At 46.2% G+C, this 19,228-nt stretch overlaps 1 protein-coding gene across 9 annotated transcripts in view; it reads right to left on the reverse strand.

The window, feature by feature from the left end:
- Window positions 1-10,024, reverse strand: part of LOC122555923 (coiled-coil domain-containing protein 150) — a 148,559-nt gene extending 138,535 nt beyond the window's left edge. For 6 of the 9 annotated variants that reach the window (XR_015759190.1, XR_015759189.1, XR_015759191.1 and 3 more), the window contains exons 1-5: window positions 8,867-10,024; window positions 3,637-4,015; window positions 2,290-2,459; window positions 2,063-2,131; window positions 891-1,007 (exon numbers count right to left, since the gene is read on the reverse strand). Coding sequence is in view for 6 of the 9 variants with exons in the window: in XM_087993592.1 (XP_087849718.1) it covers window positions 891-1,007; window positions 2,063-2,131; window positions 2,290-2,459; window positions 3,637-4,015 (735 nt within the window). In the remaining 3 variants the exon portion in view is untranslated. Of the gene's footprint in view, window positions 1-890; window positions 1,008-2,062; window positions 2,132-2,289; window positions 2,460-3,165; window positions 3,360-3,636; window positions 4,016-8,862 lie in introns of those variants that run through there. The other 3 variants (XM_043702193.2, XM_043702199.2, XM_043702198.2) reach the window with 3 other exon arrangements.
- Between the last annotated feature and the right edge of the window lie 9,204 nt (window positions 10,025-19,228).

The raw sequence follows: 19,228 nt of genomic DNA on the forward strand, positions 1-19,228 counted from the left end.
AAACAGATAAATGAATAGGAAGAGAATAAAAGGGATACGGATCCTGTAAGTGAAGACAGTTTTAGTACGGAAGGGCAAAATGTGTCGGCACAGAATTGGAGGGCTGATGGGCCTGTTCCTGTGCTGTATTGTTTTTTGCTCGATGACAAAGGGACAAACAAATCATGAGGGGCATAAATAGGATGAATGTGTTTTTTTCCCAGGGATGGAGAATTGAAAACTAGAGGGCATAGGTTTAAGGGGAGAGGGGAAAGATTTAAGAAGGACCTGAGGGGCAACTTCTTCACACAGAGAGTAGTGAATATATGGAATGGGCTGCCAGAGAAAGTGGTTAAGGCAGGTACAATAGCAATACTTTTTTAAAAAATTGGATAGGTACATGGATGGGAAGGGTTTAGTCAGATATGGACCAAATGCAGACAATTGGAACTAGCTGAGAGGGCACCATGGTCAACATGGACCAGTTTAGGCCAAAGGGCCTGTTTTCATGCTGTATTTCTCTATTGCAATGACTCTATAACTAAAAATGGAAGTGAAGTACTGATTGGACAAAGAAATAGCATAAGAGTTTCGTGTCAATGTTATGGCTAAATCAAGGCAATATCAAGTTTAGGAACAAGACTACAACTAATTTGGAACTGTGGAAGAGCAAGAAGGAGTTCAACATTTAATTCCAGTGAAGGTGAGAAGAGAGTGCTAAATAACAAAAAAGAAATTCACTTAATGGCATACCCGCTAATTTAAATAAATTATTTAAAACCTCAAAAAGGTTAAGTGATTGGTGTCAGGAATTAGTGTAAAAGGAATACAAAAGTAAAAGTCACAAAAACGCAATGAACAAAGTTTATCATCAGATCATGGCAGTATTAAATTTGTCGCAAAGTAAGCACCTGTGTTCTTTCGACCTCCACTGCATTTTCCATATCCTGAATACGCTTCAGCAAATGAGTATGGGATTCTTCCAGAGCTTTGCGGAGGCTCTCTTCCTGGACCAATTCCTTTTGCATCTGAAAACCAGTTCATACGTAATGTCAGTTGACAATATGGATTAAGTGGTAAAATGCATTTTTCGATCTCCCTCCCAAGGTCTACAAATTTTGGGAAGCAGGTGTTTAGAAATTACAGATTATAGGCTTAAATTAATTCCTTCCACTACACCCCGTTCCCTGTGCTTTATTTTCTCCAAATTCTGCGTACTGTTTAGCATATAACTTATCCCTTAAGCTCTCTTCTGACAAACTCAACCTTCCAATTGTATGCCAGGCTCCTTTTTCATTGTGATCTTGCTCATGTCTTACAGTGTACCTAACATCTTCTCAAGACCTGCATTTTCCCCAGTGTCTTTTCTTGTGGTTCATTTCTTCACTGCCTTGTCATTCATTATCCATCTTGTCCCTAATCACTGTTCAAATCTGCTTTGTTGTATTTCCCAATCAAATTGCTTTCAGCTTTGAGTCAAGTTATCCATTTTATGTTTTTCACATCCTGAGAACTCGTCAAGTTAGATTGAGCGTGAGCTCCACAGTTTGACCGTAACAATGGGAAAAACGAAGTCTGATCCCCTGGTACATATGATCATTATTTATTACAGCTTTCCAGCTTGACTTGCACATGAAGTACCAAATTAATCACTGATCAGGACAGCTTCAGACTATATTCTAAAAATGCTCCGATCTAAAAATGATTGGGGCTCCAGATGAAACCACTGGTGGATGTCAAAAACATACCAGCAATACAGCCTCCATTTTCAGCTCAAGTTCAAAAACTGCCCTCTTTGTCTTTATTCTTGTAGAAATTAGAGGCTGTCATCTCGCACAGTGTTGAGATTGAAACAAAATACAGAATTGACATACTTTCTCTATTTGTGCTATTCCCCGTTAGACATCATTATAAATGAGTCATATAAATACAATACTTGGTGGATAACTGCAGCGCAGAGCTAATTCTAGCCATCAAGAATGTCTTGACATAATGAGATTGTTGTGTTATTAAGACTTGTGCAAAGAACTGCAAATTCTTTCATTTCTGATTTGAAACCTTTAATAGAGATTTGTGCACTAACCTCTTGCAATCTTCGACTAATTCTGCCTTTTTTGACTCGTAATTCTTCTGCTGCCACTGCCACATCTGTCTAGAATGAAGAAAACAAATAGAACAATGATTCACCATAAACTTGGACACCATTTCATTACCTTATCATAGGCACACATACAAACCATCATATCAAGGATTTGCATAACTTTTCACCAAATCTGTAACACTAATTTGTTGTATATCGCAGTTGTGTACCTTACTTGCTGTGGCCATCTCAAGAGCAGTACTCAACCTTTCTATTTCTTCCTGAGCAGCCTCCTTTTCTTCACTAACTTCACTCAGCTGCTGTCGGAAGTGCATTATCTCCCACTGCATTTTCTTTAGCTCTTGAACATGTTCTGCCTCCATTGCAGCTAGTCGATTGACTGCAACAAGATGGAAGAGACAGTAGTCTGCTTTGTGATAAGTACCTTTGTGCTCTTTTCAAAATTATGCATTAAAGTTTCAAAGTTATATATTTTCCGATATGGAGTTACAAGAGTCTACAGTATATGATTTGTAATCAATGCAAGGAATATCTTACAACATATGAATGTGGTCATTTCAACTGATTATCAGACTAGGAAGTTCAGCCTTCTGATGCTGAAAACAACTAACTGAATGACTGTCAGAAATTTGAATCTTTACTTTATTGGTGAACATACATAGCTGCAGAAATTACATCTTTTTCAGTAATTACTCTGTAATATAAATAATTAATTTAATAAAATCCAAACCAAATGATACTAAGTAGTGTAGTTTAAACATTTATGTAATATATTTAAAGGTGGTAAAATGTCACAAAGATATTTCACAGAGCTATAACAGAAAACAAAAGATGCTCAGCTAAGAGGAGGGCATCATCAGAAAGGGTGACCTAAACCTTGATCAAAAATGTGGGTTTCAGGAGGATGAGGGAGAGGGAGAAAAAAAGAGGTAGAGTACATTAGGGAGAATTCCAGAAAGGTAAGACCATAGCCGTCAATACAGGCACAAAAGAATGATGGGGAGGCAGGAACAGATAGGATGGAAGTGAACATTTAGTAAGTTTGCAGATGACAACAAAATTGACAGTATTATCAATGGTTTTACCTGTTGTTTATCTGTGACTGACTTTTAGACAACCAATTCGACAGCACAGAGGCAGTGTAGAAATCAAGAGGTTAATAGGGAGAAATTAGAATATCTGCATGAGCTAACCTAGCTTCCAAGGATATGAGATGAAACCACAGAAATATTGTTGGAATTCTCAAGAGGTAACATTGTGGAAATAGGAGATTGACTGTGACCAAATAGATAAGAGTAGAACCCAGGGAAGGTTAGCCTCCTGATAGCAAAGGGAAAGCGTTAGATTAGGATGGTGTGATCGCCAGTATCAAGGCTGCAGAGAAATGAAGGAGGATGGTTAGAATATAATTAAGGTAAATGGATTGCATTGAAACTATTTCTCATCTATATTATAATTGTAGTGCTCATATACTCTTAGTAATTTAACTTCATAAATATTATGAAAATCCAAGGAGGAATTGCAATTAATTACAGAAATATGCATTTTTCAATTACCTGAATTCTCTGAGTTCAGTTCTTTTGCTGTCTGTACTCGAAATACATTCAACTTCATTGTTTGTATAATACTTTCTAACCGGCAGACACGACTCACTAGAGATTCATAGTTTTTCCAGAGTACATCATTTTCAGTTCCAAATGCTTTTCTGACATGGAAGGGACTTACAGGCCTGTGACTGTTAAATTCACCAATCTTGGATGCCTCTGTGTCCTCAACACCAAATCCAAGGTCATCTAACTGTTGAATTAATGCCTCTGTCTGCTCCTCAGCTGCAATGATCCGATGTTGCAGCACAGTAAATGATTCAGGTGCTGTAGCACCAACATGTATAGGTGGTATTGGTAAACGTGACATGTTTCCAGTATCAGTTGTCATCTGTACAAATGAAACATAGAATTAGAATTATCCTGTCAGCCTATAAGCATTACAATTGAAAAGAACATTGTTTCAAAATGTCTACATTATAAGCATAAATCTCTTGGTTAAACCATTAAACTAATGTTCTATTTTTCCATTAAGGATTAAAAAAACTCCATTATTATTAAATAAAGAGTTGTGGAGTTCTCTACACTTTTTCAGTCAACTATCCCTACCTCTGGTAGACAATCAGGAGCCTGGAAGAACAGGCTCCAGGCAGCCAGGCAGCATCAGGAGGTGGAGAAGTTAACGATTCGGGTGTAAACCTTCGTCAGAACTGGAGAAGGGTTACACTTGAAACACTGACTTCTCCACCTTCTGATGCTGTCTGGCTTCCAGCCTCCTGCTTGGATTCTAGCATCTGCAGTTTTTTTTTATCCAAAACATTGTTATAATACCCAAAACAGTATTGCTCCTCAGTGAGTCCAACTGCCTCTCCAGCCAATTCAAACAGTCTGATATGGCACAGATCTAAACACACAGGGTGGCATGGTGATACAGTAATTATCACTGCTGCCTCACAGCGCCAGGGACTAGGGTTCGATTTCATCCTTGGGTGACTGTGTGAAGTTTTCACTTTCTCCGTGTCTGCGTGGGTTTCCTCCAAGTGCTCTATTTTCCTCCCATAGTCCAAAGCTGTGCAGAATAGGTGGAGTAAAAACAATGACTGCAGATGCTGGAAACCAGATTCTGGATCAGTGGTGCTGGAAGAGCACAGCAATTCAGACAGCATCCGAGGACAGGCAAAATCGACGTTTCGGGCAAAAGCCCTTCATCAGGAATAAAGGCAGAGAGCCTGAAGCGTGGAGAGATAAGCTAGAGGAGGGTGGGGGTGGGGATAGAGTAGCATAGAGCACAATAGGTCAGTGGGTAAGGTGATAGGTCAGGGAAGAGAGGGTGGAGTGGATAGGTGGAAAAGTAGCTGGGCAGGTCGGACAAGTCCGGACAAGTCAGGGGATCGTGTTGCTGGAGGTTAGAAACTAGGATGAGGTGGGGGAAGGGGAAATGAGGAAACTGTTGAAATCCACATTGATGCCCTGGGGTTGAAGTGTTCCGAGGCGGAAGATGAGGCGTTCTTCTTCCATGCGTCTGGTGGTGAGGGAGCGGCGGTGGAGGAGGCCCAGCACCTCCATGTCCTCGGCAGAGTGGGAGGGGGAGTTGAAATGTTGAGCCACGGGGCAGTGTGGTTGATTGGTGCGGGTGTCTCGGAGATGTTCCCTAAAGCGCTCTGCTAGGAGGCGCCCAGTCTCCCCAATGTAGAGGAGACCGCATCGGGAGCAACGGATACAATAAATGATATTAGTGGATGTGCAGGTAAAACTTTGATGGATGTGGAAGGCTCCTTTCGGGCCTTGGATGGAGGTGAGGGAGGAGGCGTGGGCACAGGTTTTACAGTTCCTGCGGTGGCAGGGAAAGTGCCAGGATGGGAGGGTGGGTCGTAGGGGGGCGTGGACCTGACCAGGTTGTCACGGAGGGAACGGTCTTTGCGGAAGGCGGAGAGTGGTGGGGAGGGAAATATATCCCTGGTGGTGGGGTCTGTTTGGAGGTGGCGGAAATGTCGGCGGATGATTTGGTTTATGCAAAGGTTGGTAGGGTGGAAGGTGAGCACCAGGGGCGTTCTGTCCTTGTTGCGGTTGGAGGGGTTGGGTCTGAGGGCGGAGGTGCGGGATGTGGACGAGATGCGTTGGAGGGCATCTTTAACCACGTGGGAAGGGAAATTGCGGTCTCGAAAGAAGGAGGCCATCTGGTGTGTTCTATGGTGGAACTGCTCCTCCTGGGAGCAGATACGGCGGAGGCGGAGGAATTGGGAATACGGGATGGCATTTTTGCAAGAGATAGGGTGGGAAGAGGTGTAATCCAGGTAGCTGTGGGAGTCGGTGGGTTTGTAGAAAATGTCAGTGTCAAGTCGGTCATTCTCTCATCCTCACAACGCGCAGCCCTCCAATCCCTCTGCTCCAATCTTGACCTCACCATCAAGCCAGCGGACAAAGGGGGCGCAGTGGTAGTCTGGCGCACTGACCTCTACATCGCTGAAGCCAAACGCCAACTCAAGGACACCTCTTCCTACCGCCCCCTTGACCATGACCCCACCCCCCATCACCAAACCATCATCTCCCAGACCATACAGAACCTCATCACCTCAGGAGATCTCCCACCCACAGCTTCCAACCTCATTGTCCGGGAACCCCGCACTGCCAGGTTCTACCTCCTTCCCAAGATCCACAAGCCTGACCACCCTGGCCGACCCATTGTCTCAGCATGCTCCTGCCCCACTGAACTCATCTCTACCTACCTCGACACTGTCCTATCCCCCCTAGTCCAGGAACTCCCCACAAACGTTCGAGACACCACCCACGCCCTCCACCTCCTCCAAGACATCCGTTTCCCCGGCCCCCAACGCCTCATCTTCAACATGGATATCCAATCCCTCTACACCTCCATCCGCCATGACCAGGGCCTCCAAGCCCTCCGTTTTTTCCTCTCCAGAAGTTCCCAACAGTACCCCTCCACCAACACTCTCATTTGTTTGGCCGAACTGGTCCTCACCCTTAACAATTTCTCCTTTGAATCCTCCCACTTCCTCCAGACCAAAGGGGTAGCCATGGGCACACGTATGGGCCCCAGCTATGCCTGTCTCTTTGTTGGCTACGTAGAGCAGTTGATCTTCCGTAATTACACCGGCACCACTCCCCACCTCTTCCTCCACTACATTGATGACTGCATTGACGCCACCTCGTGCTCCCGCGAGGAGTTTGAGCAATTCATCAACTTCACCAACACATTCCACCCTGACCTTAAATTTACCTGGACCATCTCTGACACCTCCCTCCCCTTCCTGGACCTCTCCATCTCCATCAGTGACGACCGACTTGACACTGACATTTTCTACAAACCCACCGACTCCCACAGCTACCTGGATTACACCTCTTCCCACCCTACCTCTTGCAAAAATGCCATCCCGTATTCCCAATTCCTCCGCCTCCACCGTATCTGCTCCCAGGAGGAGCAGTTCCACCATAGAACACACCAGATGGCCTCCTTCTTTAGAGACCGCAATTTCCCTTCCCACGTGGTTAAAGATGCCCTCCAACGCATCTCGTCCACATCCCGCACCTCCGCCCTCAGACCCAACCCCTCCAACTGCAACAAGGACAGAACGCCCCTGGTGCTCACCTTCCACCCTACCAACCTTCGCATAAACCAAATCATCCGCCGACATTTCCGCTACCTCCAAACAGACCTCACCACCAGGGATATATTTCCCTCCCCACCCCTCTCCGCCTTCCGCAAAGACCGTTCCCTCCGTGACTACCTGGTCAGGTCCACACCCCCCTACGACCCACCCTCCCATCCTGGCACTTTCCCCTGCCACCGCAGGAACTGTAAAACCTGTGCCCACACCTCCTCCCTCACCTCCATCCAAGGCCCTAAAGGAGCCTTCCACATCCATCAAAGTTTTACCTGCACATCCACTAATATCATCTATTGTATCCGTTGCTCCCGATGCGGTCTCCTCTACATTGGGGAGACTGGGCGCCTCCTAGCAGAGCGCTTTAGGGAACATCTCCGAGACACCCGCACCAATCAACCACACTGCCCCGTGGCTCAACATTTCAACTCCCCCTCCCACTCTGCCGAGGACATGGAGGTGCTGGGCCTCCTCCACCGCCGCTCCCTCACCACCAGACGCATGGAAGAAGAACGCCTCATCTTCCGCCTCGGAACACTTCAACCCCAGGGCATCAATGTGGATTTCAACAGTTTCCTCATTTCCCCTTCCCCCACCTCATCCTAGTTTCTAACCTCCAGCAACACGATCCCCTGACTTGTCCGGACTTGTCCGACCTGCCTATCTCCTTTTCCACCTATCCACTCCACCCTCTCCTCCCTGACCTATCACCTTCATCTCTTTCCCCACTCACCTATTGTACTCTATGCTACTCTATCCCCACCCCCACCCTCCTCTAGCTTATCTCTCCACGCTTCAGACTCTCTGCCTTTATTCCTGATGAAGGGCTTTTGCCCGAAACGTCGATTTTGCCTGTCCTCAGATGCTGCCTGAATTGCTGTGCTCTTCCAGCACCACTGATCCAGAATAGGTGGAGTGCCAATGCTAAATTGCTCATAATGTCCAGGGATGAGTGGATTAGCCATGGGAAATACACAGTTACAGGAATGGGGTGGTCTGGATGCTCTTCCAGGTGGTGGTGGTGGCTTCCATGCGCTAATGGGCCGAATGACCTGCTTCCATACTGTAGGGATTCTATGACACCTCCAAACACATAATTAAGTGTGAATTATAACGAACTGCACAGCAGAAGCTGTATTCAGACTAATTTCAAAACACAATATCGCTGTGTTCTATCTTTACAATGTGAAAATTTGGATATGTTACAAAATTACAATACTCTTCCATTCAATTGTAGCCTTAAAATTCTTCGTTTTTCTGCGGCAGTGAAAAAAAAATACCGAGCGACACTAACATCTGATAAGAAAAATCTGGACAGTAACAGAACAGGTAATTGACCCATTCGGTTGTATTTCACCTTCCGCCCACTTACTCACTTGTAATTTCCGGCACACAACGATCACAGCAAAAGGATTATCGTTACGTGAATCAAAGCTCCAATTCTGCCCATAAATACTACATATTGAAATAAAACACAAAGGGGGGAACTAGCTCCCATTATTAGTTACACTTCACTGAAACCCTTGTAAGCAGCAGTGTAATGCGCACTCAAACCAAAGCCCCTAGCATCCACAGTATTATTGGAGCACCGTCGCTGAAAACGGGAAACGTTTACCTACACGCTCGGCATGTATTTTAAATCCGTCGCACTGAAGAACAGAAAAGCAAAATCCGAGATGGTAGAGCAGGGAACGCAGACCGTGAGATGACGGATGGCATCCAATAGCAAAGGCCTCATTTCATTTACACTCAGCTCACCGCTGATCAACCTTATTCTGGAAAAGGTTCGTAAACAGAGCAGATTTCAAAACAGTTTCGACAATGGTGGGATGCGGCAGTCTTCGATCCGCGTTTTAGAAATTAAAAATGGTGAACAGTCATTTGGGGGGAGAAAAAAAATCGTTAAAAGACAACGGATTTGTGTACATCCCCTTGTCCAAACTGCCCAGTCTATCAGAGCGAAGATCACAGCGACGGCGAGAAGGCACAGCTAGGCCCAGCCTCTGGTTACCCTGGAAACCCCCAACGAAACTCCAACCGAAAGACCGCCACTGGAGGCAGCTGAACCGGGTCTGTTCCTGCTGCAAGGCTGTCTGCTGAAACTCCACTATTGTTACCGTCCAGACTCCCACTCCAGCCCTCAGAAACACGTGAGGGCAATGACAGGGATGTGCCATCATTTGTGGAAGTGCTGAAGGTCTTAGAAAATATTATGGTGGATAAATTTCTAGGAATTGATCAAGTGTATTCTAGGACTTGTGGGAAGTTCCCGAGGAAATTGCAGAGCAATTGCTGGAATATTTGTATCATTTATATCTACTGGTGAGGTGCCCAGTGACTGGAGAGTGGTTAATGTTGAACTTTTGTTTAAGAAGGTACGTAAGGAGAAGTCTGGTAACTACAGATCAGTGAGTGAGTCTGACTTAGATGGTGGGTAAGCTGTTAGAAGTGTTAGAAACGAAAATCGCTTCTCAATAATCGCTCTAGACAAATTCAGGAAAACAAAGTTTTATTAACAAGTCAAGTCTGCAGAGTCGGGCACCCTTAAAGAAAAGGCGTGCTGAGGCTTACAAAGTCTCCCATTATATACAGCACAAGTCCCTCCTCTCCTTGGCTCCAACAAGCCATGAGGTTCACATTCTTAAAAACATCATTATTTTTATCACAAAGTCTGCAACAAATGTCTTCAGAGTCTCTAAAGTTGTTGTTTTTCTCACCCTGTAGTCTTATCAGTCAAAGACTTATTCTTCTCTGTCTGTGCTAGCAGTCTTATCAGTCAAGGACTCCCTTGACTGTGTTAATGGCTTCATCAATCAAGAGCCTGCTTGTTTTTACTATCGCTCACAAATTGTCAGCATTCTGCACAATTTAAACTATTCTACTTTTGAGTATATAAAATGTTCTAGAAAAGAAACAAAAGTTTTGTCTTTTATTATAGACCAGTCCGTGGTCCAGGCACATCTTAAAGTTTAAACCGAAATTACCTCTCACAATTCCACCCTTTTCTTTCTTTAAGATGTGCCTGACCAAGATAAGCCCCCCCTTCCCTCAAGGGCCCGGGAAATCCTTGGTCTTTCGCAGCAACATCACTTTAAGTTCCCGCGTCCCATGCTGTGGAACCACCACTGCCTGGAGTCGGGAAATATTTTTCTGAATTAAAAACTGAATACAAGGAATTAGGCAGGGTGTTACGAGAAGAAGAATCATGCCTCCCCCAACCACCAGCAACTGCTAACATTTAAAACAGTGGCTATTCTAGAGGTGAGATCAATAAACAGGTTTTGTGTAACATCAGGGAGTTCAATCTGTCCTTCTACCTCTTCGTATACAGATGGCACTTTAGGGAGCACGACCGTTCCCTGACGGTCTTGCTCTTTCCCCAACTCCCGATCAGGGATCTGTATCTTGGTCTCCTTGACTCTGTCAACCTGCTCCCTGAGCAACACGGAGGATAGGTCCCACCTCCTAGTTTTGCTAATACACACCCAGCGGTCATTTATAGGGCATCCATGGATTTTGCCACCGTATCCTTTATTATATATCTGATAATAGGGTCTCCCATCCTCCCAACATTCATGGCGTGCACTCACATCGTAACACCTATCGTCCACATAGGAATGGGACACAAATGATCCCGAATAGATTCGAATCCCAAGTCTTACTGTAGTTCGACATTTGTCACATCTCCCCTCACCCTCCCCCACATACAGGAGTAAACTGATCAATATCCCCACCAATACAGTCCAAGTAGAGTTCATTATTGCTGTCTTTTCAGTTTTACCGACAACAGCTTGTCCCCTTGCTCGCATGTCCAGGTGCTTTCTTCTTCAGGCGGAACAGGCCCCTTTATCCTTGATGCGTGGACCCACCCTTTTTCTTTCGTCCGAACAGCTGCTTCAGTTGTTAACAGAACCAGGAACGGTCCTTCCCACCGCGGCTGGAGCTTTTCGGCCTTCCAGGTCTTAACAAGTATCCAATCTCCGGGCTCCACCTTATGCAGGAGGAAGTCGAGCGGCGGAGTCTGAGCCAGGAGACCTTTCCTCCGGAGTTCTGCAAAAGAACGGGATAAGGCCAGTAAATAGGTTCGGATAAATACATCCCCCCCCTTGTAGAGTGGGACATCCATCAACCTTACTCCAATACGGTAATCCGAAGAGCATTTCATAGGGGGAAACTCCGACATCTCGGCGAGGTGCCGTACGTATCCGCAATAGGGCAATGGGCAGGCACTTTGGCCAGGGTAACTTAGTTTCTAACATCAGCTTAGTCAATTGGGTCTTAAGCGTGCCATTCATTCTCTCAACTCGACCCGAACTCTGAGGATGCCAGGGTGCGTGGAATTTCCATTGGATACCCAGGGTAGTACAGATCAAATGGTGTAGCTTAGAAATAAAATGCGTCCCGCAGTCGGAGTCGATAGATTCCATTATGCCATATCTCGGGATTATGTTCTCTAACAACAGTCGGGCCACGGTTGGTGCATCGTCTTTGGCAGTTGGGAAAGCCTCTACCCAGTGAGTGAAATGGTCTACTATTACTAGCAGATATTTCCATCTCTGTACTGGGGGTAATTCTGTAAAGTCGACTTGGATCCTCTGAAATGGCCTAATCGCTAGGGGCTGACCACCGGCTGGCATAGAACGCATGGCCTTCTGATTAATACGCCGGCAAGTGGGGCATCCGACTACCTCTTGTTGGGCTAATGTGTATATCCCCCTGCATACATAGTCTCTCAGGATTGTGTCACACATGGCTTGCACCCCCCAGTGGGTCTGATGGTGTAATCGGTGCAGAATACCCCGGGTGATCTGTTTGTTCAGTACTTGTCTCCCATCAGGAACCGTCCACTTCCCGTTAGTATCTAGCCGGGCACCCAATTGATCCATTTTATCAATCTCCCCCTGGGTGAAGACGGGTTGTTTAGCGAGCCCTTCCCTCAACGGTATTAACGTTAACAATTGGACGGATTTTTCGACCGCTGCCCGCTTGGCTTCCTCGTCTGCCAGCCGGTTTCCCACCGCTTCTGGTGTCGACCCCTTCTGGTGACCGGGTACATGGACTACTGCAAGTTCCGTAGGTAACGCCAGGGCTTCCAACGTTAGGCTGATCATTTGTTCGTGAGCTAATTCTTTTCCCCGGGAAGTTATCAATCCTCGCTCTCCAGATTTTCCCGAAAGTATGAACAACTCCGTATGCATACTTTGAGTCAGTATATATGGTCCCCACTTTCCCTTCCAACAACTTCAGGGCCCTCTGGAGGGCGTACAACTCACAGGATTGGGCTGACCACTTCCCGGGCAGTCGTCCAGACTCAATCGTCCGTTTCGTTGCACCATCTATAACAGCATAGCCACTGTATCGTACTCCACTGATGCACCGGGAGGACCCGTCGATATACAGTTCCTGTCCCTCACCCAGCGGGGCTTCTTGCAGGTCCTCTCGGCTCTTGGTCTGCAAGTCCACAAATTCCACACAATCATGCTCCTGTTCCCCGTCTGCAGGACGTCCGTACAGAAACTGGGCTGGGTTGCAACTGAGATCTTTTGCAAAATTGAGATCGTTCCCGGTCATCAAAATCGTCTCATACTTCAGGATGCGAGAGTCTGTTAACCAGCGGTGAGCCTTTTGAGCCAGTATGGCACTAACCGAATGTGGGGAGTATACTGTGATCCTTCCTCCAAAGGTAAGTTTTCGGGCCTCTTCTACTAACATTGCCGTAGCTGCCACTGCCTGTATACAGGTCGGCCATCCACATGACACAGGGTCTAACATTTTTGACAAAAATGCAACCGGCTGACGTTTCCCTGCCCGCAGCTGAGTAAGCACACCCTGGGCAATTCCGCCGGCGCTATTAACATATAACTGGAACGGTTCCTTCAGGGTGGGTAAAGCCAATACCGGAGCTCGAATCAGTTTATTTTTAATAATATTAAATCGCTGCTCCTCCTCATCTGACCAGTCCACCTTTTGTCCTTCTTGTCCCAGTTTGTCGTACAAAAATTTTACTAAAGTGGTGTAACTTTCAATCCATATCCGGCAATACCCTACTAGTCCCAGGAATTGTCTGACTTCCTTCTTCGTCCTGGGTATTGGCATACCCGTAATTCCTGATATTCATTCTGGCGTGATACGGCGGTGCCCCTTACTGACTTGATGGCCCAGATATCTTACTTCTCGCTCCACAAACTGGAGTTTTGTCCTGGAGACGCGTAGACCCTGTTTCCCCAGGAAGTTCAACAGGGCAACGGTGTCTGCTCGTACCTCCTCTTCTCTTGGTCCTGAGAGTAAGAGATCATCGACATATTGGAGCAATTGATTCTCCGCATTACACTGAAATCCTCCTAAGATCTGCTCCAGTATTTGTCCAAACAAATTGGGTGACTCCGTGAATCCCTGCGGCAAGACCGTCCATCTTAACTGTCGCTTTCGTCCTGAGAAGGGATTCTCCCATTCAAAGGCAAAAAGGTTCCGACTTTCTTCGTCAAGGGGGCAACTCCAGAAAGCATCCTTCAGATCTATTACGCTGAACCATTCATGTTCGGGGGGAATTTTACTCATTAACGTGTAGGGATTAGGTACCACCGGGTATCTAGCCTGGACTACTTCATTCAACCCCCGCAAGTCTTGCACCAGCCTATATGTCCCGTCCGGCTTCCTCACTGGGAGTATTGGAGTATTGAAAGGGGACATGCATTCCTCCAGTAGTCCATCTGTGATTAATCTTTCTATCACAGGTTGTAACCCCTCCCGTCCTTCCATAGCAATCGGGTATTGTTTCCTTCTTACCGGGCCTCTTCCTGGTAACATGGTGATTTGGAGAGGTTTGATGTTTAGACCCCCTCTGTTCCCCTCTCGGTACCATACTTCCGGGTCTATTTGTTGATCATCTTCTTCGGTGAGGGCGAACAACCTTACCACCATTTCCCCGTTATTTGGTACCGTTCCGATCCCTAGTTTGACCTGCAAGTCTCTTCCTAACAAATTAAACCCCGCCGATGGCAGTAGAAGGAGGTCTCGTTTAGTAGTTCTGTTTTCATACCCAATTTCCACGTCCTCCACCACTGGGACTTGTAATTTCTGTCCTCCAATTCCAGATACCCCCATAACTTTTCCTCCTGCTCAGGTGCCGGGGGGTATTTGGATTATACTTGATCTTTCGGCTCCCGAGTCCACCATAAATGTGATCTCCGATCCTTGGGGCCCTACTTTCAAGTTTACCAGGGGTTCCTGTCGATAGTCCTTTTGCCCCAAGGGTAGGAACCCCCGACCTCCCTAATCTTCCTCCATCAGGGCGTACGACCTCACCTCCTGCTTGTAGCGGGAGCACTCCCGTTTAAAATGTCCCTCTTCATTACAATAGTAACATCTGAATGTCCTCTTCGTTTCCCTGTCGCGGTCTCGCGTTCCTCCACTCTTCCTTTGTTCCGGCCATGGTTCTCTTTTCCTCTGCTCTTGCCACGACTCTCCCCTTTCCTGTTTCTGCCACGGCTCTCCCTTTTCCTTTCTTCCAGCTGTCATTTGTTGCACCGTTTGCATCATTATCTTTGTCGCCTTCTTTTGCTTCTCATCGTCCCTTCTCACAAACACCTTTTGCGCCTCCCGTAGTAATTCACTTAAAGATTTACTATCCCAATCATCCATTTTCTCTAACTTCTTTCGTATGTCCGGCCAGGCCTTTGATACAAACTCTACCCGTATGAGTTGTTGCCCCACGTCCGTCTCAGGGTCCACCCCAGCAAACTGCTGCAAATTCTTCCTAATCCTGTCTAGGAAGTCCATAGGGGTTTCCTCCGGGTTTTGATGATTACCAAAGGCCTTGGTAAAATTGTGCCCCTTCGGGGCTGCGTGTCTTATTCCTTTTATCCAATATTCCCGCATGTCTCTCATGTTGCGCCGTCCTCCCTCCGTGTTCTTATCCCACTCGGGGTCAGTGAGGGGAAACTTCTGCTCCCCTCCTTCTCCCCCCTCTCTCTCCCAGACCAAGAGCGCAGCTTGTCGTATCATCTGACGCTCCTGGCTAGAGAACACTGTTTTCATGATGGAACACATCTCTTCCCACATGTAAGTATTCGGACCCAGGAACTGATCCAATTGTTCAGCAAGTCCCATGGGGTCCTCTAGTAGACCCTTCATCTCCCTCCTGAAATTCCGTACTTCAGTACTCGTCAAGGGAACGTTCACATATCCCGTCCTTCCTTCCTCGCCCCCCATGGGCACTTCCCGGAGTGGATTCATTCTTGCAATCGAGACAGGGTTTTGTCTGTGACCCTTTCCAGCTTGAGATCTGGTCTGTACCCCTGAGGTAGTTTGTGATTCCTCCCCATTTTCTTCCCCTTCCCCTGAATCGTCGTCACCCGAAGGAACATTCTGTGGGGCAGACGGGGTCACGTAGGGCGGCGGTAAGTGATCTAAAGGGTCCCATTCTTTCTGCCCTTTCGAGTCTTTATTAGTTACCTGCATTTGGCAAGATATCGTAACCGGCAGCCAACAAAGGGCATAATCACTTTCTTCCAGATTAACATCAGGTTTTGAATTGACATATAAAATGAGGGCTTGCCGGACCCAGTCTTCGTCAGTACCGAATCTAGGCCACCACACTGAGTCGCCCTGAATAGGTTTCTGGGACCACTTTTGACAGTATTTTACCATCTTCCTTTTAGATTTTCCCTTTCTTCCACCCTGATCCCAATTATTTAGCATTCTCCCTAACGGACTATCGTCAGGTACCCCGGGGTATGTGTCATTGTCCCTGTTTAAGCCTACCTTTCCCTTAATCGCCTTAGATCCCTTATTTCCCATTTCCGAGGACTTCGTATTTTTCCCGTGATAATCTATCACAATGTAGCCAATTCCCGGACCTTCAGTCCCGTGATCGCCCAGGTTCCTTTGCAGGCACCCCCGGTCTTTGGATTCCTGTGTCCTACGTCTCTGTGACACAAATCACAGGCACCCCGTAGGTACACGTTCCTCCTCAAACACGGTCTCTGCAAAATCCCTCACAGGCGAGCCCCGGTCTCTAGATTCCTGAGTCCCACGTCTCTGTAGAAAAAAATCCACAGGCACCCCGTAGGTCCCCAGTCCTCCGGAAACACGGTCCCCGCAAGTTTTTTCTTACCTGGGTTCGGTGCACCGAAATTACTCGATCGTTAACCGTCCCCACTGCCTCGGGTACACCCCTCCTTTGTTTTCCTGAGCCTCCCGGATATCACTCGCTCAAGCCGCGTGGGGCGACAAGCAAGGAATCAGGGACTGCTGAACTCAGCAGGGTGCACCTTCTCCGATATCCTTCCTCAACTCCCCTTGCGGCCGGAGTGTTGATCCCGGATGACGAGCCCCCAAGTTGTTAGAAACGAAAATCGCTTCTCAATAATCGCTCTAGACAAATTCAGGAAAACAAAGTTTTATTAACAAGTCAAGTCTGCAGAGTCGGGCACCCTTAAAGAAAAGGCGCGCTGAGGCTTACAAAGTCTCCCATTATATACAGCACAAGTCCCTCCTCTCCTTGGCTCCAACAAGCCATGAGGTTCACATTCTTAAAAACATCATTATTTTTATCACAAAGTCTGCAACAAATGTCTTCAGAGTCTCTAAAGTTGTTGTTTTTCTCACCCTGTAGTCTTATCAGTCAAAGACTTATTCTTCTCTTCTGTGCTAGCAGTCTTATCAGTCAAGGACTCATCCTTGACTGTGTTAATGGCTTCATCAATCAAGAGCCTGCTTGTTTTTACTATCGCTCACAAATTGTCAGCATTCTGCACAATTTAAACTATTCTACTTTTGAGTATATAAAATGTTCTAGAAAAGAAACAAAAGTTTTGTCTTTTATTATAGACCAGTCCGTGGTCCAGGCACATCTTAAAGTTTAAACCGAAATTACCTCTCACAGAAGTGATTCTGAAAGTTAGGATTTAAATGAATTTGGAGAGGTATGGATTGATTAGGGATAGGCAGAAGTGGGTACTGCAGATGCTGAAAACCAGAGTCCAGATTAGAGCGGTGCTGGAAAAGCACAGCAGGTGAGGTAGCATCGGAGGAGCAGGAAAATCGATGTTTCGGGCAACATTTCTGATGAAGGGTTTTTGCTCGAAATGTCGATTTTCCTGCTCCTCAGATGCTGCCTGGCCTGCTGTGCTTTTCCAGCACCACTCTAATCTGGACTTTGATCAAGGATAGTCAGCATGGTTTTGTGCAAGGGAAACCATGTCTCACAAACTTAATTGAGTTCTTTGAGGAAGTAACCAAGAAGATTGATGAGGGCAAAGCAGTACACATTGTTTACTTGAACTTTAGATTAGATTAGATTACTTACAGTGTGGAAACAGGCCCTTCGGCCCAACAAGTCCACACTGACCCGCCGAAGCGAAACCCACCCATACCCCGACATTTACCCCTTACCTAACACTACTGGCAATTTAGCATGGCCAATTCACCTGACCTGCACATCTTTGGACTGTGGGAGGAAACCGGAGCACCCGGAGGAAACCCACGCAGACACGGGGAGAATGTGCAAACTCCACACAGTCAGTCGCCTGAGTCGGGAATTGAACCCGGGTCTCATGGCGCTGTGAGGCAGCAGTGCTAACCACTGTGCCACCGTGCCGCCCACTACTTGAACTTTAGTAAAACCTTTGGCAAGGTTCTGCATGGTAGACAATTAGTAAAGTTCAGTGTGGTGCTGGAAAAGCACAGCAGGTCAGGCAGCATCAGAGGAGCAGGAGAATTGTCATTTCGGATAAGTGCCCTTCATCAGGATGGTAAAGGACTCTTCCCAAAACGTGAGATCTCCTGCTCCTCGGATGCTGCCTGACCTGTTGTGCTTTTCCAGCACCACGCTCTCGACTCTGATCTCCAGCATCTGCAGTCCTCACTTTCTCCTAATTAGTAAAGTTGGATCACTTGGGATTCAGCGTGAGCTTGCCAATTGGATACAAAATTGGCTTTACAGTAGGAGACAGACAATGATAGTGGAGTGTTGTTTTCTGGACTGGAGGGCTGTGACCAGCAGTGCTGTGACCACAGTTATCAGTGCTGCGCCCTCTTGTTATTTATATAAATGACTTGTATGAGAATATAGACGGCACGGATAATAAATTTGCAGATCTCACCAAGATTAGTGGTATAATGGACAGTGAAGGAAGTTATCTAAAATTACAAAGTGAGCTTGATCAATTGATGAAGAAATAATGCCCAAAACATTGATTCTCCTGCTCCTCGGATGCTGTCTGACTTGATATGCTTTTCCAGCACCACAATCTCAATAATTGAGTCAATGACTGCGGAGTGGCAGATGGAGTTTAATTTAGATAAATGCAAGGTATTGCAATTTAGTAAAATAAACAAGAACAGGACTTATACGATTAAAAGTAGGACCTTGAGCAGTGTTGTACAACAGAGAGATCTAGGAGTTCAAATATGTACAATCAGTTCTGCTTTAACGCGGTAGTTCCATTCTCGTGCAATCCCATGTTATAAGAAAATTGCATCGTTGCAGTACCATTTAAACTAATGGGGGGTCAGAATCTCATTATAACCAATACATGCTTTAAAAGTTCACACTATTGAAATAGTGTCCCCAATTTGTCAATTGCAATACAGCGAATTTGGATCAACGAAACGCGCATTACAGCAGAATGACCTGCAAGTCTTTGAATTTTGCATCACATATAGATAGAGTGGTTAAGAAAGCAATTAGCATACTTGCCTTCATTGCTCAGACCTTTGGGTATAAGAGTTGGGACGGCGTGTTGAGGTTGTACAGGACATTGGTGAGGCCTTTTCTGAAGTACTATGTCCAATTCTGGTCTCCCTGTTATAAGAAGGATATTATTAAACTGGAGAGAGTTCAGAAGATATTTGCCAGGATGTTGCCAGGAATGAAGAATTTGAGTTATGGGGAGAGGTTGGATAGGCTGGGACTATTTTCACTGGAGCATAGGAGGTTGAGGGGGTGACCTTTTCAAGGTTTATAAAATCATGAGGGT

This window comes from Chiloscyllium plagiosum, unplaced genomic scaffold (assembly GCF_037043375.1).
Source record: "Chiloscyllium plagiosum isolate Xiang-an unplaced genomic scaffold, Cpla_swu_hap1 HiC_scaffold_13, whole genome shotgun sequence".
In the NCBI taxonomy this organism is placed as follows: domain Eukaryota; kingdom Metazoa; phylum Chordata; class Chondrichthyes; order Orectolobiformes; family Hemiscylliidae; genus Chiloscyllium; species Chiloscyllium plagiosum.